The sequence below is a fragment of the Poecilia mexicana genome, unplaced genomic scaffold (genome assembly GCF_051168715.1).
Source record: "Poecilia mexicana isolate PSO_F unplaced genomic scaffold, ASM5116871v1 scaffold_9, whole genome shotgun sequence".
NCBI lineage: Eukaryota > Metazoa > Chordata > Actinopteri > Cyprinodontiformes > Poeciliidae > Poecilia > Poecilia mexicana.
The window spans coordinates 24,374,183-24,399,993 of NW_028263378.1; the positions used below are offsets into that span (position 1 = coordinate 24,374,183).

The 25,811-nt window shown below is 39.4% G+C and overlaps 1 protein-coding gene across 1 annotated transcript in view; it reads left to right on the plus strand.

Moving 5' to 3' along the window:
- The window catches only part of si:dkeyp-14d3.1 (transmembrane protein 132C), a 169,706-nt gene that overhangs the window by 129,720 nt on the left and 14,175 nt on the right, over positions 1-25,811 (plus strand). The window contains exons 5-6 of the mRNA XM_088009034.1: positions 6,998-7,141; positions 16,566-16,774. Of these exons, the coding sequence (XP_087865160.1) occupies positions 6,998-7,141; positions 16,566-16,774 (353 nt within the window). The remainder of the gene's footprint in view (positions 1-6,997; positions 7,142-16,565; positions 16,775-25,811) is intronic.

Here is a 25,811-nt window from a genome sequence, read left to right on the forward strand (position 1 = left end):
AGAAAAAAAAACACACTGAAATTAGAACCGAGTATGTAAAACAGAATAGTATGCTTACTATCCACCAGATTGGAAAATTGCCTCGAACAAGGTCATGTCACATAGCTGTCCGTTTTTGTTTAGGTGGGAGGATTACTTCAGTCAGTCGGGGCAGACGGCTGTTCACACTGAAACAGGTTCTTCTGAACTTTCTTCCTGTTAAAGGGGAGTTTTCCTCTCCGCTGTCGCCACATGCTTGCTCAGTATGAGGGATTGCTGTAAAGTCAACCATTGCATGTAAACGATGGTCTAGTGTTGCTACATGCTTGTCCAGGAGGAGTGAATGTTGCAAGTCTATTACTCAGTCCAATCTGTTTGGTTTATAAGGAAAACTTTCTGAACTGATTTGAATAATGAACTGAACTTGACTGCATTGTTGGACGAATTGGATCAGCTGGAATGAATTAACCCTTTTTTTAGTAAAGTGCCTTGATGTGACATGTTGTGTTAGTTTTTCTCACGGCTGTGAAACTGTTGAGTCTCACAGCATAAAAACAAACAGCAATTTTGGCACCTTCAGTCACTTTGCAGATTTCCACCTAGAGGACTGACAGTGACTGGGTTACCCTTTCTGCACAGTGTCTTCATTATTGACTGAGGTACCAGATAATTAGGCCCTCAGCACTACTATTTATTCTTAGTTGCCAGCTCCTTTTGTCCTCAACATGACTCCTCATTACATCTTCCTTTAAAGTGAGTAGATCAACCATCAAAGCAGCCATGGAGGTAATTCTCCTTCTGCCATTCTTGACCGGCAGTAATGAGCAGATCAGATTGCTGACCGCCGTGTACCTCAGACAAGTGGCCGCGGCCGAAAAGCACTCAGAGGTATGTTGAAAGGCAGCGAGGCGTGGCGGTGGAGTGGAGAGGTTTTTGGTCCCAACTCCCTCCGCACCCTCCACCGCTTACACTTCAGCCATGTCCGTTCCATCAACCAGGAAGAAACAAGGAAAAGGAGAGAGTAAAGACAGGCGAGTAACTGGCCCTTTCTTAGGGAGCGCGAGAGCGGGAAACCAAGAGAGGGGCACAAGAGAGAGAGAGAGACCCTCATTAAAAGGCTGTGTCTTTGCTTCACAACCATCCCACCACTTCAATGCGCTGTCATGCAGTGATGTATCGCTCTGCATAGTGCTACCAAGGCCTTTATTCCCACTCTCCTCCATGTTTCTCGGCTCTATGGCCAATTAAACGCCCACTGGAATCGAGGGAAGGAAGTTTCACGTTGAGCACTGCACAGAAAACTGATGAAAGGACATGTCTCTTTTTGTCTGCTTAATAGCTTCAGGACACTGAGTGGCATTTAATGGCAAGCGCATGAATCACCAGTTACAAACTCCCACTTTAGGTTCCGGATTTGTGAAAATGTTTATCTGACACATAAATGTCATGTAGGACAGGTTAGTTGACTATTAGCATAATTCATAGTGGCCCTTCAAAACAACAAGACCTTTACTTAATAACTTTATATTGGTAGTGCAAACATCTTGTCAGGTTTTTAGAGAAGACCACAGAATCTCTAAGTTGTGCTTTATGTTAGCTTTGAGGTAGCCACGGCAGTGGCTGATACGATCAGGTGCGCAGGGAGCTTCACCTATGCTTTTCCGACATATTTAACGCACAGCCTACTCTTGTTGCAGGACACACGATGCAGTCTCTAAAGTCTCCTACTCGCCGCGCATTCGACCCGTTTGTTTGGCAACACGGGGTCAGAATGTGGACGCGTCGGCGCGTTTGTCGAAGCAGAATCCAACGTAACAGTGGGACAGCCGGCTTTGCTGCTTCTCATTCTGCCCATGTCACTCAGGCTGACACCATAAATCTCACTTATTTTCAGATCCAGCCAAGACATGGGGAGAAATTACGGCCCAGAACACATTACCAGCCACAGCGGCGTGCTGAATGCTAACAGAGAGATCTTTGATAAAGCAGACAGGCAGTTCTCCCACAGATTATTGAACAAAAGACCCCTGTCTCCAAAAACTGGAGATTGTAAGGTTTGCTTGTAAGCAGAGCACAAGCACTGGCATCAGCAAGAGAGAGCTAAATGTATTTTAAAAGTTAACGAAGGCATTTTTTTTGTAATATTAAGCAATATTTACGTAGAGCCTACGAAAAAGGACAAACAAGTAAGTAAAAGGGGCAGTAGACACGTGTGCATTTAGATTTTGTCGTGCTGTTTTTTGTGACATTACTCCTACAGATTATTTGGGAGCTGGTGTCATGTTAGATTAGACTAAAATGTTTTGACTTTGAGGCATAGTTTGGAAATCATGCTCCAACTAGATTCCAAAGAATAACGTTATGACCCAATCTTTTTAAGTAGCTTACTGGAGAGAAGTGCAACGCTAGTTATTTACCTTGCAGCCCTCTCACCATTAAGCATAAATGTCCCCAACCGCTATTTGAATTTTATTAAGTGAAAATAAAACATGCTGGTGGTTAATACATTTGGCTGGAGCTCCAATTCTTTTCAGACCCGACCAAGAAAAACATTTCCCAAGTTTAAACGATTGATGGGAGTATTCCTAATGTTACTTCGAACCACAAGATAAACAGCTAGAGCTACAAATGCTGTAAGGATTCATACAGTTTCTCATGAATCTATTTTATAGAGATCTTTTGTAAGGACTGCAGTATCTCTACTGAGCCGCTGGAATCCCTTAATGGTTGATGTTTCTCTCTAGAGACCCGCTAAATATGCCACACTGCACCAAACTGTACGCTGTATTCAAGAGCCGATTCATTAAGAATCCATGATTGTCACAAGGGTTTGCATGGATTATTAATCGCCATGTTAATCTTTGGAATATTCCTATTATAATAAAAAGAAAAACGATGTAAAAGAACAATGTAAAAGAAAAATTAAAATCTGTTAGAGGTGTAAATATAATAAGTAGTACATATGATTTTGTAGTTTGTTGACAAGGCACAGGAATTTTTTAGTAACTCATATTGAGATCTGACTTGCTTTCTATCTTTTAATCAGAGAATAATGTGACCACTGGATTTATCATCAGACGTCAGAAGTGAACAAGATCACATGTTTGCTGCAAAGGACGCCTTTCTGAGCACCAGATGAAGTCGTCGTCAAACACTTTTAAAATACCGCAGGAGCCTGAACAGGACAGTGGACTCTTCATTTTTGGTCAAATTTTAATTTGGGGTCTGAAGCACATTTCAAATGCTGATCATATTGAAAACTCATCAGGCTCTGGGCAAATTCTCCTACTCTCAAAAGCCCACACTTCATTGTGTCTCTATTCACACCGCTGTAAGCTTCTGATTTGCACCACTGGTTTCCATTTTGTGTTTAATTGCGCTGTCTGTGTTTAAGTGTGTGGACCACTGATGCGTCGCCGTGGAATCCCGCAGTGGCTTATTACTGCCAGGCTCCGCTATCCGCTGTCCCTAACCTGCTGGGTCATTTCCAGCTGCTGTAATCTAACATTAGCCTCAGCTTTCACCGGGTCCCAGCCATTTACCCCACTATATATTATAGATGACCCCTTGGAAATGGAAGAATCCCAGCAGACATGGAATTAATTTACAGCAGTCCTCAGTTTTAAGGAAAATTGAATCAAAGTCAGTGCCGCAGACGGAGAGAGGTTTTATGTTGCTCCATAACACTGTCACAGTCTATAAAACTTGAATGAAAAGCTATTTGATGATTAAGTGTTTTCTTTTTTTTTTTTTTTTGTTATTCGTTGGTATCTCTTGGCTTTCCTAATAATAATCATTTCACTCTAAAGTCGCAAAGTCTCCTAAAGCCGAAGCTTCTTTCAGTCGAACCTAATCCCCATTTCTTTTTTTTTTTGAATGAATGAATTTCATTTGCAAGCTCACAAACACAAGGTAAGTCTTTAGAAACTGAGCTGACAGCGCGCGTTCATATATATTGTGGGAATACGCGACGTGAAGTCAGTCACGTCTGCACTCATCAGGTTTCGTAGGAAAACTCTAAACACATGTGACGTTTAATTCTGCACAGATCCCTCCACTCCAGAGGTAGATCCTTCTTTTTTTTAATAAAAAAAAAAAGCTGACAATCCTCAGTACTAGCATGGCTTCGACACAAAGGGGATGATAGAGGAGGGAAAAAAGAAAAAGGATGCCTTAGGGTTCCTGACTATTGAAATGAAGGATATCGGGGAGAGGAGCTTTTGTCGAAGATTGCACCAATAGCAGAATGAGAGAAGCTCACAATGAGGGACTTTTGTCAGGCTTTACAATTAGATGAAGTGAATTTAAGCTCACCTGTATATGGAGTCCTGTTTGCTGTATAGCACAGCCATTACAGCTGTCCTTGGCATCAGAAGGAGCTATTTGCAGAGTTTAGTGTCAGCATAAGTTCAGTACAGCTTATACAGTCCATCCATTGTGCATTGATGAGCTTAGAGCGTGAAAGTTACCTGGTAGTTACCCTAATTGATCCCAATTACCAGCACTGACAAAGGCGTTGTGTGTTGGTGTGTCTGTAAAGAAAGAAAAAAAAAAGGTTAAGATTTCTGTTCAGAGTAATGAAGTGAACTTAGGAACCACAGATGTCTGGACCACTTAGGTCAATTACAATCTCCTGCGGTGCAGGTGAAAAATTGGTGGATGTGAACTAATTGGGCATTAAATAACAATATGCACATAAAGAACAAATGTGTATCAGAAGCATCTGGTTCACTTATAGTAAATTCACAAAAGCTTCTTGTTATATTTCTGCATCATTTTTAATAGTATATTAAATCATCAAGCATTAAAATCTTTGATGATTAACTGTTTATGCTATTAGCTGAATCACAGACAATCCAGATCTAACAGGACACCAACAAGAGTTTAATAGTCTGCTTGTTATTTTTGACTCATTCTGAAACACCTTCTAAAATATAGAAAACAATCCACAAGTCCTCTGTTTTATTTGCATTTGAACACAAATCATCCATCCAGTCATCCATCCATGAGGCCAGCCAGCTGTCCACTGATTACAGAGAGTTTGGTACAGATCATTTTCAGCATTTGGTTTTTTGTTATTTTGCCAAATTGTTTGATTGATCCAGCCTGATCCAGAGTCCTGAGTTGAATTTGATGATGAATCTGTGGAGGAAGCTGAAGATTAAGGCGATGGCCCTGAGGTCTTCCAACCAAAACACTTGGAGCTCGTCTCTGAAGATAAATCGTCAAAATACCAGTGAAAACATACCAAGTGCTGATCATGTTTAGAAATAGTTTTGTTTTGTTTTTTCAATGACTGTTGAAAATTGTATAAATGATGTTTTCTTTGATGATTTATATTACAAAATAGATACATGAATAAATACATGTAGCCTCTATTACTACACTTTTAGAGGTGGTATGTTACTGCATTGAGGTGAGATGTGATTGAATACATAATTTTGATCATTTAGTCTACATATTACAATTATTTTATTGTTGTTTGGGGATAATAAAAAAAGTACAGGCAGTTTAATGCACTAGTCATCTAGTATAATCCTTTGAATACTTCCTAAGTTGTTTTACAGGAAGTTTTACTTTGTTAGAAATGCACATTGAATATAAAATTTGTTCTTCAGCAAAGTTGATCCAATCGCAGGGTTGAGAAAATTAAGGACAGAATTGATTGAAAAAGGAATTTCAAAGCCACATGAGAAACGTCACCCCTGGCAGACGGAGACTATCTGTAAATAGAAATCTTGTAACAACAAGCAGGATCCAGCGAGGCACGAATAGAGAAAAGACTGTCAGCAGTGACAAGCGCTAAGCACAGTAAACCAAGCACTATGCACTGTTAAAAACAAGAAGATGCAACGCATAACGTGGCAATCTCAGGGAAAAAAATAAATGAATAAAAATAGGTGCGTTATGAAAACATAAACAGAGAAATCTGCAGTGAACAAAGAAAGAGACAGAATTCAATAAAAACAGAAGATTTACTTACAGGACAGGTAAATTTTTCCAGCTAAAGATAACATGGATGAGAAATAAGCATTAAATTAAAAAAAAAAGATGAAGATGAAATTTACCAAACCAGAAAGCAATTAAAGTCATTAATGGAAAGAACAAAAAGATAAAAATCTGTCATGAAGCGGTTGTGGTGGTGAGGAGGAGGATGCAGGGACCCAGGTAATGATGAAGATGATAATATGTTTAATAATGGCGGAGAAGTTAGCACACAGCTAAACACCGGTAGCACTGACAACAAGACTGAAAAGAGAACGAAGCTAACCAGGACTATACAGTTCCACTGGAGAGCTGAGACGTACGTGTGACAATGTTAGAAATTAGACAATTGACGCACCTAGACAAGGACCCGACAAGAGACAAAGACAACAGGTGGACTTAAATACACACGGGGTAATCAAGAGAACGAGACACACCTGGGAACAATCAACAGGGAAGGCGCAGAGACTCACAGGGAACAGGATAACAATAAACACAGAAATAACTCAAAAATAAATACAGAAAACTAAGGATCATGACAAAATCAAGCTAAACAGAACATGTAATAGAGCTATTATGTTGATTACTCTTATAAAACCAAATTTCTTCCTCTGCTGTTTCACCAACCAGAGACAAACATGTTGAAAAAATTTCTGCATATTCCTTGCAATATATTCAAGTTGTTTTATGACAGATATGCTTATTTTTAGCTATATTTTACAGTGCAATTATGGACAAAGTATGGATGATTACAACTAGAACAAATAATAAAAGCAGACCTAACATTGAAGTTACCCTACCTGCCAGGGTAACAAGTAGTTCCACCAAGTTGCAGGCAAAATATCTAATTTATCCTATGAAAGAGTAGACCAGCCAATCACAATGGAGGATACCATTTCAGTGGATAACACCTTAAGTATACGAGCTCACCTGTTTCCATCAGCTCCCTTGTTTCTGATCTCTGTAAGCCGGTTTCTGCCGATACGTTTTTGTGTGGCATTCGCTTGACCTTTGTTGTCTTTTCTCTTTGCAGGACACTGAGATCCTGAACACTGCTGTCCTGACCGGGAAGACAGTAGCCGTTCCAGTAAAGGTAGTGACCATCGGAACGGATGCCTCTGTCACCGACGTCTCTGAAACGGTGGCATGCCGCTCGACGGATGAAGACGTAGTGAAGGTCAGTAAGGTGAACTGAAAATGACAACTTTTTAGGTTTTGTCAGCTACTTCAAGTGTTTACTGATGATTTTGATGTGATTTTTTTTGTTGTTTTGTTTTTTTTTGTTTTTTTCACATCACCACCCTGAATTTTGGGCAGCGTCAAGGTCGAGTTTGTTAAAACATGAGAAATCGCAAGTGTTGTGTTTCTGTATGCTTAGAGAAATATTTACCTAGTAATTTGTCACAATTGTTGCTTTACGATGATGATGGATTATATTTAGGGTTGGTGTCCTGCTCTCCAACATGGCCTCCCATAAAGACCAGATTTGTTCTGGCTTTTATGGATTGTTGTTTTATAACTCAATAATGAACCTCTCTGCAGCTTTGCCCCGTCCTGTATGCCTCGGTCTTCATCATGTTGTTCTCCAACAAACCTGTGAGGCATTAAAAGAACAACTAGAGTCAGACTGAGCTTAAACACTTACATCTGTACTGTATTAGTAATTAGATGAGTTATAAAAACAACATCGAACTGGGTTTTATATGGACGTCTTAGGGTGAAGGAGAAGAATGGTACAACGCTTTATGACTTTTATTTCCAGGACATTTAAAAAATGATTTATCCTTTTGCCTTTTGTTTACACTTTTCACAATTATTTACTACTTTATTCTGCCACATAAAATACCAATGGAACACATTAAGGTTTGTGATTTTAATGTCTAAATGATAAAACATCCGAGGTGTATGGATACTTTTGCAGTTCACTGTATGTGACACTCAGCCGATTTTGTTTTAATAGCTCCGGTTAACACTGTGTAGTGAACATAAGTCACTACATGGTGAAAAGTCTCCTACAGGTTTAAAAATATGATCTCAGATATCAGGGGCTCCAAAGAAGACACTCGCCTGCAGAATTTCAGCAAATCAACCAAAAGGCAAATATTTCTTTACATCTGTCTCTATGAGAAAGAACATCTTTCTTCTTCTCAAGAAAGAAATCCCTTAGATGTACCAAGACAGAATAAAGCAAATAGTTAATGTCATATAAATGACACATAATGGAACTAATCAAACTCTGAAACCGTGAAATGTTACGTTTCTGCTAGCGATACACACGTGGACATAAGTAATCAGAATAAACGGCCAACCGGAATCAAAATTTGATTAATTGCTTTTGTGCTCCTGTAGACAACGTTTGGATTATCTAATCTAAATACATTTCAGTCAAATCTGAGAAAAGTCTGCTGCTGCTGAGATATGTCTCCAAATCGTGTTGTTTCCAGTTACAATCTTCGATCATGCAAACTTAATTAATTTATCTTTGGGACGTACTCAGTTTGTAAAGACGGAGTGACGCCACTGTGCATAATACGGTATATTTTACAGAGTTCTAATATTGCTGCAACTTAGAAGGAAATGCTGAAGAATACGTCTTTTAGGACGTATTCTTCTTTTTACACCAGCGTTGACTTAATGTAGAGGTGGAAACAAGGTTTTCCCTTCATTATGTTGACGGCACATGTTGCTTTCCTGGATTCAGATTTTGACAGCTAAGGTTAGGGGTATGACTGCTAAGGCAGTGTTGGGAATATGCTGTTTGCGTACATTTGCATCTCATCTGCCCACTGTAACTCCGCATGTTGCCGCTGCATTCTGTATAATGAAGCCATGCCTATTAAAACACTAAACCAATTCTCAATATTTTAAGCAGAAGAAGAAAAAAAAAAACAACTATGTGCCCCCAACATTTCATTTCAGCTTTTTCTAGCCCGGAACTTTACTGTTTACATTTGCATTCACCAACAGGTCTTGCGCGCGCACACACACACACACACACACACACACACACACACACACACACACACACACACACACACACACACACACACACACACACACACACACACCGCATCCCGGCATTACGTTACCTCTGACTCAGAGTATTGCTGCTGTGTTTCAGCTGCTCACAGGAATATTAGAACTGAAACGAGCCAAAGCAACAACACAAACACACTCTGACGGTGTCTATTCATGAGCTCTTTTGGAAAACCTTCCATATTCATGTTAGCCATGAACCCAAGGAAGGGGTTGTGAGCGAGCGTTCACAACCCCCCACTGCCAGGGAGGATGGCTGGGGGAAGGCATGATGTGTCCACACTTTCCAAACGAGCTGCAGCTTGCAGTATGCAGAGCGGTCGAGGCAGCTTAATTGCTTCTGTCATGTTAACCGTGTGAACACGCCGGAGACGGACTCGCCCCACCTACACGCTTTCCACTCCCTTGCTCATATCTGCCGTGGATTGTATCTGTCTGGTGAGTTGTTAATTTCCTGGGCTAGATCCAGCGACAGCCCTAATGCTCTCTGTAAGTATTCTCCCGCTAGCTGCCTAATGGGTTTGATTAATGTGGCAGCGGATCCTCCTGGACGTTTGCGTTGCTTTGTGAGGCAGAATGACAGAGAGCAGAATGTAGCGCAGAGAGGCAGACCTGCCCCAGGCCTGGGTGGGACACCATGAATGTACGAGACTTTAAAACGCCTGCTCGTTAAGTTTAAAAAAAAAAAAAGTTTATCGGTGAGACCAATCACAGATTTTGTATGTAAATTGAACGCAAATGGCTGACATGTCGTCATTATGTATTTCTGAAATAATTTAAACCCCTTTTTTTACTGTGGGTTAATTTTTTATCCCCATAGACAACAAAATAAAATCATGCAGCTTTAAAAGTATTCAGTTCCTGTCATATTTATTGGCACATGAAGATGTTCCAAAAGCCTTCAATTAATTCATGTTTTACTCGGCTCAGGTGTCAAACTCTTTTTTTTTTTTTGGTCCATATCAACATCATGAATGTCCTCTAAGAGCTGGTTGTGGTAGAGTGTATCAATAAAACTATAAAAACAAAATAAAAATACAATTATAAATCTGTTAACGAACTTTTAAAATATTGCCTCTCTCTCTGTATACGATGAGAACTAGCTAAAATTAAATATTTTCTTTTCACATTGACGTAATTTGGCACTATACAAATGAAAACCGAGTTGATTTGACTAATAAAATATTTTAGCACACAGCTGTTATCTTGAAGCTGTTACTTATGTGCCTCTCTAGAGTCTTGAGGGCCACATAAATAGCTTTGGCTGGCCTGATCTGGCCCATGGGCCTCGGGTTTGGCACATGTTTTAGAAATATCCAGCCTTGAACTTGATATTTACTCAGTTGAGAAAGAAAAATCCATTTCTCTGAAATGTACAAAATCAAAGGTGTCACAACTATTTGAAAGTGATAAACAAAAAATAATTTAAAAATAAATGTACCTGAAGCATTTTTTTTTTATTAAATTTTACTCTCCAAATTTATCAGTTTTCTAAGAATTTCTAATAAGTAATCTGCAACTTTCTATTTACCTGGTGAAACGATACAGCGGGCAATTGTTTTAAGCCTCTGGCTAAAGGGTGGACAAGTTCTCGTTTGTTTTGCTACCAGATTCAGCTATCAGGTAAGGACAGATAAACAAAACTTTAAAGCTCTCTGGTGGGAAACTGCAACAAAGTTCATCACTTTGGCAGTCACTAAATCTCCATGACAACTATTATTTACGATCCACATGCCAACTGGTGGTCTGGGAGTATTGCAACTACTATCCAACCATCTCAAATGTAAACATGGTGTTTGTTAAACTCTTTCAGAACTTCAAGTGGATTTTTTTTTCTACTAAAATTGAGCTTCTAGGCAACAAACACCTCAGACTGGTTTGATGTGAAATGAAAAATACCTTGTGGCCGTTGCAAAAGTACGGTATCTGTGATGCTGTGGGCCTGTTTCTCTCACAAGGTTTCTGTCAGCTTTTGCTAGAGTGAATGGCATCGTGAAATCAGGAGATTTTAAATAAAAATCTGTCCCTGTTCGCTACACTTCAACAACAGAGAAAGTTTTTATCACGAGTGTCAAATATTCTTTTCCTTTTACAGAGAATTTTGAACTGCAAATTATTGCTAAGCACATAAAAAGGGGAGAAAAAAATCACAATAAGATATTTTTTTTATTACAAGAAAAATTAAATTTTTATGGGCCACAAGTAATTTAAACTTGAATATTCTCAGCTGAATTGCAAAAATGTTTAAACGTCGCTACCCTGGTTGAGCTAGAGTGATTATGCAGAGGAGCAGTCTGAACTCTCTCTCTCTGCGTGCTGCAAACTTGTGAAATGTTATTAGAAGGCAAAAGTGGCTTGTATAAAAGTATTGACAGCGGGCGTACCAATTAGTTTGGCACCTGCAGTTTTGTTAAAAACAGACGTGGGATTTCTTTCTCTGCTACATTAACATGTTCAATTTCAGCGTGAGATTATTCTACTGCATTAAAGATCAAATAAGTTTATTGGCTTTTTACATAATCCCAACCAGGAGTGTCGCTACAATAGCCATGAAATAGCAACAGTAATAGGGTTTAAAAAAAAAGTCAACAGTATTGACGATTGGTATTTCACTTTTATTTTTTTGTGGCCCATTAGCGTCACAGAACTGAGCCAGATGCTGTGGAAGATTTCTGCCGAAACAAAGCCAAGAAAACGGCAGACATGTGGGAGCTGTCAAAGGCACGACTGTCCCAGCAGAGTGCAGTTAAAGAGGGAGAGCTTAACAATGAGGCCTGTTAAGCAGCACAGAGTCCTCTGATATCTATATCAGTTCAAATTCTTTCTTTGGGAACCCTTGTGGAGTCCAATCTGCTCCGTGACAGGCTGCAGCCAGGGGAGGAGAGCCCGGTCTTACGGGAACGTTCAAACGCCTCATTAGGCGACTCCACCAGTCTCTTTTACATTGGCATCCTGCAGCACAAGGGCACGAGCAAGGTACTTCTTTGTGTGGAATGTTTATTCACTGGAGGAACGCGGATTAAACACCCATTTAACTTTTGCATGTCCTCCTCGGTTGTGGGGAATTCTCTGGTGTTTGACTGCAGTCTTAGAGGACGGCCTGCAGCATGCCTTGCAGCTCTTCCATAAGGCCTTTGTTAGCATGCAAAGAGTTTTGTTAGTTTTAATAATGTTATATAATTTCCCAGCTAAAATCTGTTTTGGGTTTTTTTTTTTAAATAAAGGTCTATATCTTGATTTCTGCCGTTTGAAGCTCATAAGAGATATGCTTATTTCCATGACTGAAAGTATGAAATGCCCAATAAACGTGTGACGTTACATCAGGAACGCCCCACTCACTCACCTACGCATTACGCAAACGCCAGCCCAAACTAAAGCAGGGGATTTGCATTTGACTTTGTAATGCAAAGAATTATATGGCAGCTTATAGGAAGTGGAGCAGTAAGAAATGTTGTCCAGAAGCAGTAGCTTAGAGGACTGTTAACCTAGCTCCCTTTGAAGGGATTTAGAAGTGTCCTGTGGAGAGCCAAGTCTGGCTTCAATTCACAGTTGCAAAAAATATATAAAATCTTTTTGCAAAAGATTAGATAAAGGTATTTTCTGATCCAACTGTGACCTGATCTGGACATGCGTTCAGTCTATTAATCACGCTTTATTCATCAAGCCCCTTTTCACACTCATTCATCAGCACATTCACACAAATAATGTATTTTAGCTATGCATCGGTTGTGCAAATCTCACTTTTCTGCATGTAATCTGTGTTTTTTCTACTCATGAGGGTTTAACAGAACTGCAATGGTTAGTAAATGTCCACATAAAAGTCCATGGAAACAATTTCTAATTCCACTCAAACTGCATGGCCCTGTTCAGATCTGGTGTTAACATAGCTGATCTGACCGTCAGCAGACCAATCCAACAGTGACAGTTCACACCTGGTATTAAAATCTCTGCTTTACGTGCAGAGGATTTATATAGCTACATCACTGAGTGGGCTGTCAGCCAGGTCCACTGGTGTTTCTGTAATTTAGTAGGTTAAATAACTTAAACTACATTATTATTCACACAGGGCTTAGATTAATCTCAGACTCATTTTGTTTGCTTTCCTTGGTCACCTGTGTTGGTTTGAAAACAATTTAGTAGAAGAAATCGGCTGAGATCAACGGAATGTGTCGCCAACAGAGGACACATAAAAAGTAAAGACTGCTGTACAAAAAGATAAAAAGATGTTTTTTTTAACTGCTAAACTTTCTGCGTCTGTCCTAACTGGGCCTTCTCTCTTAGGTTTGGGTTAATTGCTTTGTAATCCTTTGCAAATGGTGTTTTTCTAACAGAAGGATTTCATTGTGAGTGAGGAGAAATCAATCTTTCTCACCGATTTACTTCTACAACGTCACACATCTGTCTTACACAGATGATCTTTGCTAGTAAAATGCAAACTACGTCCTTTACGTTGTTGTCAATGTTTTGGACACTTATTCCCCATTTGAACGATTATTTTTGTCAAGAAATGAGCCCATTCTGTGAATCTCAAGGTCATTCCATGAGTCACCTTGGATCTCAAGGTCGTTCTGTTACACTTCTAATCACTACCCATATATGGCACTTCCTTTGTTTTAGTAGGTGGGACTCAAAAGGTTCTTTTTGTTTCAGAAATGTTTGATGACATGAAGGCATCAGATTCTTACAGGGAGGTAAATCTACACTCAATCAGTCAATAATCTGAAAGGAAAACGGACCACATCAATAAGACTCAACCAAGGGCAACGTCGTGCAGGGATGGATTTTCTTCTTTATATAAACAGCCTGCGTACATGTGACCTCACACAATATGACATGTTGTATTTCAGGGCTGTATTTTACTCTGCTGAGCTGTGCGGGTCAAGGTCGGATTTATTTATGGAGAAAGTAGTAAAAAAAAAAATTAATAAATACATAAAAGTCAAAATTCACAGCTATTTGAGGTTTCTTTGCAGCCAGTATTTTCAGAGTCTGTAGAGTTCGTAAGCGGTCTTTTATATTTTTTTTTTTGTCATGACTCAGCCAAGATTATAAAACTTCAAGTACATTGTAGAAAAAAGTAGTTATTTTGATTCCTATATTTTATATGGTGAATATTCCAACCTGAACTGAGTTGAAAACTGACTCTTATGAAATATTTAATTCTATAAAGGGCATATAATTAATCATGATTATATGCAGATTCCCAAATAAAGGTTGTCCTCAGATCTGAGAAAAATACCTGGGAAAAAGACTCACTTTTTTCCAGGTACATCATCACTACGGAAAATGGGAAAAAAAATGTTTCTTCTATTACTTTTTCATCTTCAAGCAGTTTTATTCAATGCAGAATTGCAGAAATAGGCTTTGATTTTAAGCTCACTATGCTACACTTGCATCATATTGTTTCCTTGGTTTCTTGCTGGAGTTTGCATCACTTTGTAGATGAATTAAGAATAAAGAAGAAAAAAAAAAACACTATTAGATATCTAATTACAGTTCCAGTCTAGCTGAAGCAAAAACCAAGTTTCAGTACAGTATGAAAGTTTACTTTAAACTTTCTCACAGTTTGTCATGTTACATCCACAGACTTCCATGTATTTTTCTGGGATTTTATGCGAAAAACCAACACAAAATAGTGAATCATTGGGAGCTGACATTGTGAGCCCCTTTGACAATGCTGCTCCTAAATGAAACACTGTGAAACCAGTTGCCTTCAGCATTACGTAACCTGGCCGTACGTCGTTTAATCTAATTATGAATAAATCTCGGAGGTTTTTCATAATTACCAAGAATCACACCGGATGCATCAGGGGCATATCTGTGATGAAGCTTTCAAACTCTCACAGTGCCTCGTTTCAGCTCTTATCTGGAGAAGGAAAGAGTACGACCCGACTGCAAACCTACCGAGACAGAATCGTCCACCTGAACTGACAGGGCAACAAAGGAGAACATTAATTAGAGAAGAAGCCAAGAGGAGAGAAGCAACCATTAGCTGTGCTTTATGCAAGTGTGGCAGTTTGAAAGCTATTGGTGGAAAAAAAAAGTTCCAATAAGATTATTTTAAAGTTTGTCACAAGCCATGTGGGATGCAGAATATATGAAACCAAAATGGAACTTTTTGGTCCACAAACGTCACCCTGAACAGCGAGGATCCTTTAGCTCAGCACAGAGAGAAAGAAGCTTTCCACGGTTGCTTGGAAGATTGATGAAGCTAAAGACAGAAAACCCCCTGAAAGAAAATCTGTTATTGTCTTCAAAAAGAGATTCACTTTTTATCAAGACAACTCTGCTCAAATACCACCAAAGCTGTAATTGCAGTGGAATGTGGTTGTGCAAAAGTATTGACTCATGCAAGCTTAAAATAAATATGTCTCGCTCGCACCTTTTTTTTTCTTTCACTTTGTTGATTTTATTTGATTTGATGTTGCAATAAAAATGCACTGAAGTTTGATTTTGCAACAGCTAAATTAAAAAAAAAAAAAACACGGGTAGAAATACTTTGTCAAGGCACTGTACCGACGACAAACTGTAAACAGGATGAATGCCGCTTTCATATCTAGATGTAAACTATCGAGTTATGGCGGCAGATTCCCTCCTCACATCCAACCTGCCCTGAATTAAGAGGAAAAACGTAGTTCCGCAAAAGCTCAAATTGCCGGCTTCCTATCAGGAGATGAAAGGAGAGATTCTCACACGAGGCTCCGGCTTTATTCTGTCACATGCAAAGTTTTCTCGCTATTCACAGAGGAAATGCTGCTGCGGCTTTATGATGAATGGGTGTTTCCAGTTTTATCTCACTGTGGAGAAATAGCTTGGAAGGAAAGAGGAAAGATGTATCCCCAGATCATCTAATTCCAATATGGCTCCAGCTACATGATAAGATCAATAAGATTGACAAAGCACCCCAAAAACAACAAAAAAAGAGAGAAATGTCTTCAATGTGAAGCTGATTAATAACGTGTCTGTGTTGTGTGAGTCCCTTTGGACCGTCTACGTTACGTCTAGATTTCTAAGACAAAGAGGAGGAGGACCGTGGATAGAGAGGAGGGAAGGATCAAAGAAAAATTATGAATTTAAAGAATCAAAGCAACAAAGATGCAAACAAAGAAATTGTCCCATTCCTTTCTTAAAGTGATTTGCAAAACAAATCGTTCAGAGTTTGATTATTTCAACTGCACAAAGCTGCTCTGCTCTTTCTATTTCACATCTGCTTGCTTCTTTTCGCTTTTAGGCCCAAACGCCGCCTCGCAGACCGATGTCCGGTTCAAAGAAGTCATTGCAGAACCCTCCCTCCACTTTCCCCGAGTGTCAGCCTCATACTGAGGAGGACCTTTCATCTTGTTCAAAGTTGTTGGAGGAATACTGCTGTATATCAGGGGAGAGCTCAGACGAGTAAACCCTGTAATAAAGCTATAGGGCAGAGCGTGTGTCCGGCACGGTGTGTTTCTCTGTGTAGCTGCCCAGCGCGGCTGTCAGAGGAGCTCCACAGTAAAAGCTGCCTTTTCCTAATCCCTCCCTCTGTTCCTCTCCCACTCCTGTCCCCCTCCCCCCCTCGCCCTGCGCAGGTCTCCGACAGGTGCGACTACGTTTTTGTGAATGGCAAGGAGATGAAGGGCAAGGTGAAGATGATGGTGAATTTCACTTATGGATACCTCAGCGCTCAGCTGGAGCTCTGCGTGTGGATCCCTCGCCTCCCGCTCCAGATTGAGGTGTCGGACACGGAGCTGAGCCAGATCAAAGGCTGGAGGGTGCCCACCGCCGCAACGGGTCAGAGGTGAGGCTGGACCCGGGGCTTCATGAATCAGCTCTGTCCTACCTGATAAAGCATGTGAAAAGGACGGACTAATTCTGCCCACAAGTAGAGTCTTATTAAACATCACCATTTATTTAAAGGGATAATTTTTTTAAGTAACTATCCCTGCTGTTGGTAGAGTAACAAAAGACATTGTTATTACACATGTAATTGGTCATCTATGACATTTTTATACATATACATATTTAAATTTTGACACATAAACCTAGTTACCCTCGACTTAACACTGCATAAAAGTAGTAGTTTCAGGTTTTTGCTCTAACATATTATCCCTATTTTTGTTTTTGGTTGATGATCTATTGCCTGAACTTTTAATCAGTTACTCAGAACAACTACTTTTCTCCAAACATTTTTTTTTACAATACACTTTTGCATTTATACAATAAAACTGAAACAACATTTAGTACTTAAAATGCTTCAAAAAACAAACAGCAACGCCATTATGACTTGTGTAATTGCAAAGAACAAAGACTGAGAAAGTAGAAAAATCTATAAAATTTTGGTTTGACTACACATTGATGATGGATTGCAAAACTCATTGATTAATTTGACTTGTCACAACTGTTAAATTATAGAGGAAAACAAGCTAATATTAGGTGGTTAATTAGTGAGGCCTTCAGCGAAGTAGCAGGAGCCGTCCTGCAGTTGTTACTTAATGGGCATGGTGGTGGTTTAATGGGCATGGTGGTAATTTTATGGGCATGATGGTAATTTTATGGGCATGGTGGTGGTTTAATGGGCATGGTGGTAATTTTATGGGCATGATGGTAATTTTATGGGCATGGTGGTGGTTTAATGGGCATGGTGGTGGTTTAATGGGCATGGTGGTAATTTTATGGGCATGGTGGTGGTTTAATGGGCATGGTGGTGGTTTAATGGGCATGGTGGTAATTTTATGGGCATGGTGGTGGTTTAATGGGCATGGTGGTGGTTTAATGGGCATGGTGGTGGTTTAATGGGCATGGTGGTAATTTTATGGGCATGGTGGTGGTTTAATGGGCATGGTGGTGGTTTAATGGGCATGGTGGTAATTTTATGGGCATGGTGGTGGTTTAATGGGCATGGTGGTGGTTGCCCAGTAGGTAAAATGAATGCTGTACATGTTCAGCCAGCTCCACTGCAACATCCAGAAGTCTAAACTCCAGCTGTTACTACTCCCATTTGTATTTTTTGGAACAGTAAGAATTTTTTAGGATCTCTTTCAGTGCATTACTTTAATAACATTAAACCAGCTTGTATTGATGTTCACATAGCAGCAGGAATATGTTTTATATATGAGCAGATTTCAGCCGATTTCTTGCCTTTCTAACACATTTTGCATGTGTTCAAGACTCGCTCACTCTGCAGTTCCACTTAGTTACCCATAATTTCGTGTGTGGACTAATTTGTGCGTGCTGATTTCTTGGGCCACTGCTGACATCAGGTGTGAATTTTATGCCACTAGAAAAATTTAAATTAAAAGATATGTTGGGGACAAATTTGTATTTCTTGCAAGCAATAAAAATATGTAGAAGCTGAGCAGCAGAAAGGGGGAGAGCAGCTCCTTGTTGCTCTACAGCTGGAGAAAACTGGACTGCAGCCCTTTCTCTGCAATTTACTGTCTTACATTATCCAGATCCATTTAGCTGTTTTTTTTTTTGTTTTTTTTTTTGTTTTTTTTACAAAAATTGCAGCCCATGCTTCTGGTGTTGTAGGAGACTTTTGGAGACTCTTATTCTTCTTTATAAGTAATGGGTGCTGCAGTGGCTGCAGCCTTCCCTCCCAGCTGCATTCGCAGCAGGAGACGTTCCCTCTTCTACACCCAGAATGCAAATGAACCATAGATGTGCAAAGCTGCCACTGGCTGAATTGTTGTTATTGTAAGATCCAAAGTAGACCACGACATTAAAAACCAAACCAGGCTTTAAAGGCCTTTCTAGCTTCATGTCTGTTTTGGGTATCCTGTGCCAGCCTTCAGCCCAGATAAACGCAAACTACTGAAAACAAGAACACATCTGGAGATATTTTGTGGTCCCTTTTTTAAATCACTTCCGTGATCGTATTCCGTTCTCCTACAGCCTTAATAATAATTACATGAACAATTTCTGAAATTAGGTGTTTACCTCATTTTGGGACCTGATAGTTTCTCCAGCATCCCATTAAAAGTACATTGAACTGAATGAATCTGTATGACAAAAGTTTGAAGTTAGTTCATTAAGAGAAGCTGCTACATTGATATCTCCGTCTTACTGCGCTGCGGGGCTAACAGGTTCAGGAGATCTTCTGTGCCGACCGCAGTCAGGTTGTGTAACACCTTGACTAAGGGAAGACTACTGCGTGATTCTCATTGTACTGCAATAACACTTTCCAATGTTTTTAGTATTCTTAGTCTAATACGAGCGTGGTTTGGGTCTGCAGCTCCAAAATCCAAGCAAAACATTGACCGTGGTCCGGTTCTGTAGTAGCTCCAAATAACAGGCAAAACGTCCAGGAAAAGTTCGTAGCTCCAACTGGTTAGCTAAAAAATAACAGTCAACAGCGGTAAAGATCCAACTTCGCCCATGAACGGCTGCCAGTACGTGGCAGCGGGCACGTACACCTCCGTCCTCACCCCAGTCCATCACAGCCAATCAAATTGCTTAAACTTGATTTTGCGCTTGACTGACCAGTAAGGTAGAGACAAGTAAAACGATGCATTTACTGGCGGTAGTAAATAACAGTTATTAACAAACTACACATACTGCGTGTTTTAAGCAAACTGAAAATACTTGCGTGTACTATAATGTTAAGGACTTTTACAGTGGGTAAAGCCTCTAATATGTGAGTGTAAAACATTAACCATGTTAAATAAAAGGTGACTATTACTGTTTAAGGTGAAAAGGCTTACAATGCATTGTATTTAAGAAAACGTTAAAGGTGTGTAGGAGAAAAGATAACCTGAGGGGTTACATGAATTTCCTAACTAACTAACTAACTAACTAACTAACTAACTAACTAACTAACTAACTAACACCCATATCTTGCATAAATGTGTCACAGGTCCATTCTTCTGTTCTATTAAATTAATTGTGTCTCCTGCTGTGCGATGATTCAAGCTTGGTAAGAACAAGACAGTTAGTCTTGAAAGCTTATAATCAGAGGTCTTTGAGATGCACCACTAGCCTGATGAATGGCTTTTGTTACGACTGATTTGTTTCAGTTCTGTCATTGAGAAAAATGAGATAATGACGACCGTGTTGGCGAGCAACTCTTCGGTGTTGGCTCTCTTTCCCTCACTTCAGTTCCCCTGCCAGTTCTTAGTTGATCACAAAATGGCTGACATGTGCAGTCCGGTTTGTCATTATTGTTGGCTCATGGTGGCCTGCCATTGCGTCTCTTAGTTGTCAGTAGGACAGCACATTATTAGAGCTGTCTCGAGGTCAGCCCCTCTCTCCTGAGGCCTCATCACTAGCGGCGCCTTCTGCCAGCGCTGCCATGTGTTGCCACTCTGCAGCTGCAGGAATCCGTCAGCCGACGGGAGCAGCCATCACCCTACCTGCAGTAATTACATCTGGAAATGCGTCGAAGTTGGACTCGGAGTCATCCCACGCGCCACTGTGTCTCCTCTAATTATCCGTGGCCCCCTCTTATTTTGAGTGACAGAGGTACAGCGTTCAGCTAATCTCGTGGCTTGTCGAGTGTGTTGCTGTTCCTGCTGCGTGTCGGCATGCATGCCTCCGTCAGCGGTGGGGACAGCCGAGGCGGGTTGTCATCGTTTGGCTCCGGCAGCATCGTTGACGGCTTCCGAGAGCTTTGTCTTCCCAGTGTCCTGCAGTCGTCTTTGTTTATCAGGGGAGAACAGGCATGACCTTGAATGGTGCCTCGGTGGCTGTCGGTGAGGATGTGCACTGGCCCGCCATCCGCAAGCCCAAGAGGAACTAAGCCAATGAGTGACAATAACAAGTGGCTTAGTGCTCTCTGACCAGTTGGGCTTGGAAATTGTGGCCATGCTGGGGCAGGGAGGCAGCAGAGAAATAGAAAAAAAAGAGAGAAAAAAATGGAAAGAGGCATCTGGTCTGTTAGTGGGATAGCTGCAGAGGTACTACTGACTCGGTTTTTGACTGACTCTGCCTGCACAGCTCACCTCTTCACTGCTTAAGCTCTGCCAAAAGAGCGACAAGATAAGCCTGCACAGACAGAGGAACTAAGTGTAGGCGGAGTACCGGGGCATGCATGACTACTTTAACACTCCGCTCCAGATATATTCATTCAGAATTAGTTTCCCCCATTTTTTTTAGCGATTAAAACATTCTCTTTCATACATCTTTAAACAGACTGGATTGGAAGCTCTACAATAAAATAAAAAAAACGATTCCCCCATTTCTGGATATATAAGAAACGACTCTGCTATATATAAAATTAAAAAAAAATCAAAAAGAAACAAACGTCTAATGACCGTTTTATTAACTGTAACTAGAAAGAGTGTTACAAGAAAATGACAGTCACAATACAAACCCTAGATGAGTGGATGGGTATAACTGTGAGGATTTGAGTTTTCTGTGTCTTTATTTTTTCTGTCCCTTCTACCCCTTGATTGATCCCAGCTGTGTCTCCTTCCCCTGATTACCCTTTGTGTATTTAATCCCACCTGTATCTCTTGTTCCTCGTCTATCCAGCCATTTGTTTGTGTCTCATGTTTCTGCATTTGTTCCAGTTGCTACCTGTTTCTGACCTCCTAGCCTTCTGCTCACCTGTGCTGCCTGGACTTTGTATTCTCGTCATTTCGTCACTGAAACCATCATCGTTTTCTCTACTGCCTGGGTCCACTGCGTTTACCTCACCTCCTACAGCCGCATATCGTGACATTAAGATTTGACTGTGTGTTCTATGACTTTGTGTTTTTATGATGTGAAGCACTTTGAAATGTCTTGATGCTGAAAGGTGCTATACAAATAACATTTGATTGATTGATTGATTGATTGATTGATTGATTGATTGATTGATTGATTGATTGATTGATTGATTGATTGAACATTTAACATGCATAACATGGGGGGGAAAAAAACAAACTTTCTCAATCACAAGACCAATATGTTTTTGTTTTTTAACTCGCTTCCTTGGGAATCAATAAAGATAAAAAAATAACTATATATATATATATATATATATATATATATATATATATATATATATATATATAAAATGCATTAACACTGCTTATTCCTGTCCAAACAACCTTCGCTGCTGTAGCAGACGACAAAATGCAGGAAAAGCGGCAGCAGCAACACACACTTCGCGGGACAAGACCAAAACAGGCACGACACATAAATTTGCACCATCTCCTTTGAAGTCAGGAGTTGACTTGGAAGTAAATGAAGTGGAAAAAAATATTGCTTTGAGAGGCAGGTTGTTTTCGGGCACGGAGCGGTATTTGTTTATTAGATTAACCTTATATTTGATTTTCAAGGCGGTTGCACAAACATTGGCTCAGATTTATACCGTGGATAAAAACAGACGGACTTCTCCGCTGGCTTACCTGCTCCTAAATTCAACAGTGTTGGTCATCTGTTAAACATATTCATCTGTGTTTGTATTAAAATGCGTATGCAAATGAAAATGTGGTTATTATGTTACACCATAATATCAGTGCTGACAGTTCAGTTGCCAGTAGGTCACTTTTAAAAAGAAGCTGTGTTTTTCTTAAAAACAGTCAAAAGACACAAAATATTGTAAAAGCAACAAGTTTTTGCCACAAACAGAATTTTTCTGTTCTGTTTTTGCTTTTTTATTACATTTAAATGTTGCAGATCACCAAATAATATAAAAACACAAGACAAAGTCAACAAGAGTAATACAAAGCACAATTTTCAAAATGTTATTTAATTTATTGAGAAAAGGCTAAATCATCAAGTTTTGTTTAGGAAGTTGCATTAAGTGTCATTCCTGACACACAGACCTGGTTTCTATCATGTCTGTACAAACTATCTGGAAACATAAAGCTGGATTTTCATGTTTTGTACTGGCCCAAACTGACTCCTAAATCATAAATTATTTGGTAAAGTATGCTCACCTTACATAATTTGGAGTTCGTTGAAAAAGACGAATGGCCAAAATATGTGAGGGGCGGGGGGAAATAACAGAATGCCAGAAATTATAAAAAAGGATTTTATTGTTTTGATGTCATTTATTCATTTATACACATTAACACATTCACCAGAATGCTTCAGTAGCTTGAATGAAACGCGTCGACCTGTTTTCAATAATTAGGAAACTTCCACAACCGGGAACGTAGTCTGTTATTTATGCATTAGGTAAAGACAAGAAGAGTTTCTAAAAGATCAAGGCATAGATATTTTGTAAGGTTGCATTATTTTAGACTTTTTTTTTCTTATTTCCTTGTTTCTTCTGTTTTTTATTTTTTTTATTTTATGATTTGACGTTAATTAGACTGAATGAAACTTCTGTGGATTTATCACGCTTTCGCACCTTTTCAATCCGAGGTGAACTTTTGGAGCTAATATTTGCAGCAAATTTAAACTTACAGTGCTCAATGGAAGAAAAAAAACATTTAGAATTTTTAAAACTGCCTAAAAAGTAAAAAAAAGAAAAATACATTTAATTTTGTTTTAATATCACAATATTGCCACAGTGTGGTGGTTCTCGTCACAGTCTTTCCTAAACAACATGCTGCAGATTTGAATCGTTTCCGCTGTGACTGCGTTGGAGACCACTTGTGATGATGCCATGAATCCTGAACATATAGAGGGCTTCTTCCTGGTGCCACGGCGTCCATTTCCAGCATCTATTTTTCGGTTATTGGCTGCCATTCGCTTGCATGTGAAATCAGTCCTGCCAGCAAAGCTTTTAAGCTCTTAACTTCAAATCTCTCTGTACTCTTGGCTTTTCTGTGGCGCTTGCAGCTAACATCTTTATTCCCGTGGCTTAGCAGTCAGTCAGATTTCCTAGGGGATTCCAACAGAAAGAGACAAGCAGAGCGGATAATCGCAAGAAAAAAACACTTTAAGAGATTAATTTCTTTTCTTCTCCCCGTTATTGCGATCCCAACCTCTGCTGGCGTGTATGAGAAAGGGACCAATGCAGATGGTTAGAAGAAAATGTGAACGCAAGTCACAGTATACATATATGATTAATAGTTGTGCCGACGTAGCTCTTTTTCGTCTGCAAGCAGCCCAGCTGTGCATCAGTGGAAGACGGGGATGGCTGTAACAGCATTTATTCTCCCTGATCAACAATTTAGGAGCTGCTTTCTCAACACCTCACAGTGCTTCATTCTGTGATTTTTTTTTTTACAAACGTGTTTGTTGAAGCAATATACAGAAAAGCAGTTATGGGCAAAAATCTAATTATATTGCAACCATTTAAACCTAGTTTGTCAAACTCAAGGCAATTTTCCCGGTGCGAACGAGTTGTGCCTCTGTTGGCTGATTTGTTGCCTAAAGTAATAAAATTAGATTTGCAGGCAACAGAGCAATCAGGGAGGCTATTAAGTAAAGCAGTAAGGAGGTGTAAGCACATTTAGGATTCAAAGCGGGCGCTTCAAAACGGTGACGGAGAGGCTCGGAGAAAGAAGAACGATGGCCATTCAAAGGATGGAGCATCTCTCTTGCAAGTTTGATCAGCGGCATTTCATCATGACTCGTTTTTTTTTTAAACGGCTCTTTATGACACACTCCAGTCGCTGTGTGTTGGACTTAGCTCGGTTAAGCAAGGGAGGCTGCTGAAATGGGCACATAAAATTTATTCAAGGAAATTGTTTTGTTGTTGTTTTTTCCCCCCCGGTCTTTAAAATGGCTGTAGCAGCTTGAGTGACTGTATTATATTGGTTGAATTCATCTATCATTTTTAGGTGCAAAAAAATATAAAAAGTTGTAAATATAAAACAAATTAGAGTCCACCTTTTAATTCTTTTTCAAGGACCAAAATATACTTTTTTGACTTACTGCAGCATCTCTTACTGGGTTATGGCGGTACGTTTTATCGTATGAAGAAACGTCTTCTTGCTGAAATATGGAAGTATTGTCACTTTATTTTAACATTGTTTAAACTTTATTATTTTTAACTGGGCAAGTTGTTTCCATATACAAATTTCAAAAAGATAAATTAGTTTTTCAAAAGAGATATATTTGCATCCAGAGGATCCTCAGGGTTTTTTTGCAGCATGTTACTTACACATGAACTAATTATTGTTTGATTTAATGATTCCTAGCATGCTTATAATCACTTCCTCTAATCCTCAGATCTAACGCAACATTCAGTCAATTAGCAGAAAAGAAACACAACATTGCCAATCACCAAAAGGAGAAAAAATATATATGTTTGCCTCCACAAATTACAAGGTTATCAAAAAGCAATAAAGTTTAGTTTATATGACATGTTGACTGAAAACTATGGACAAGAAAACAATAATGTAACTTCTCAAAATGTAATATTACTCAAAGAATGATGAATCAAACCCAGCAGAGTGATTAATGCATGGTTATAGTTCGCTCAATGGTGTTGCTTCTTGTTTAAATCATGGAGGCTAGAAAGTCACTTTATTAAATGACTTTAATAAAGTTCTACTGGTTATCACTTCTATGTGAACGTCTCCCCGTAAAAAGTAAATAAATTAGATCAGATGGTTTGTAGCACTGACATAAGTTTAACTTGCAATACTAAAATTGCATGGTAGCAATTACAAAATTACTAAAATTGTAAAATTTCCTCTGATTAATATTTGTGCACATCCAGTTTCTGGGCTGTGAGCCTCATGTGAAACTCAGTCCATGCAAGCTGCCAATTAGGAGCACCTTAATAATGTCTTATCAAATCAGCTTAATCTGACAACTTTTATTGCTCTCTTTCTTCAATTTACCAGCCATTTGTTTCGACTTCAGCAATTCATGGTTCATATAAGCATTTACAGATTTTTACCTTTTTTTTTAATTTATTTTTTTTCTTGTATGGACATCATTTCCTCCGGCTGAATGCCCTGTCAAGCAAATGCATTTTTGAAATATTCATTTATAAACTGTAAAAA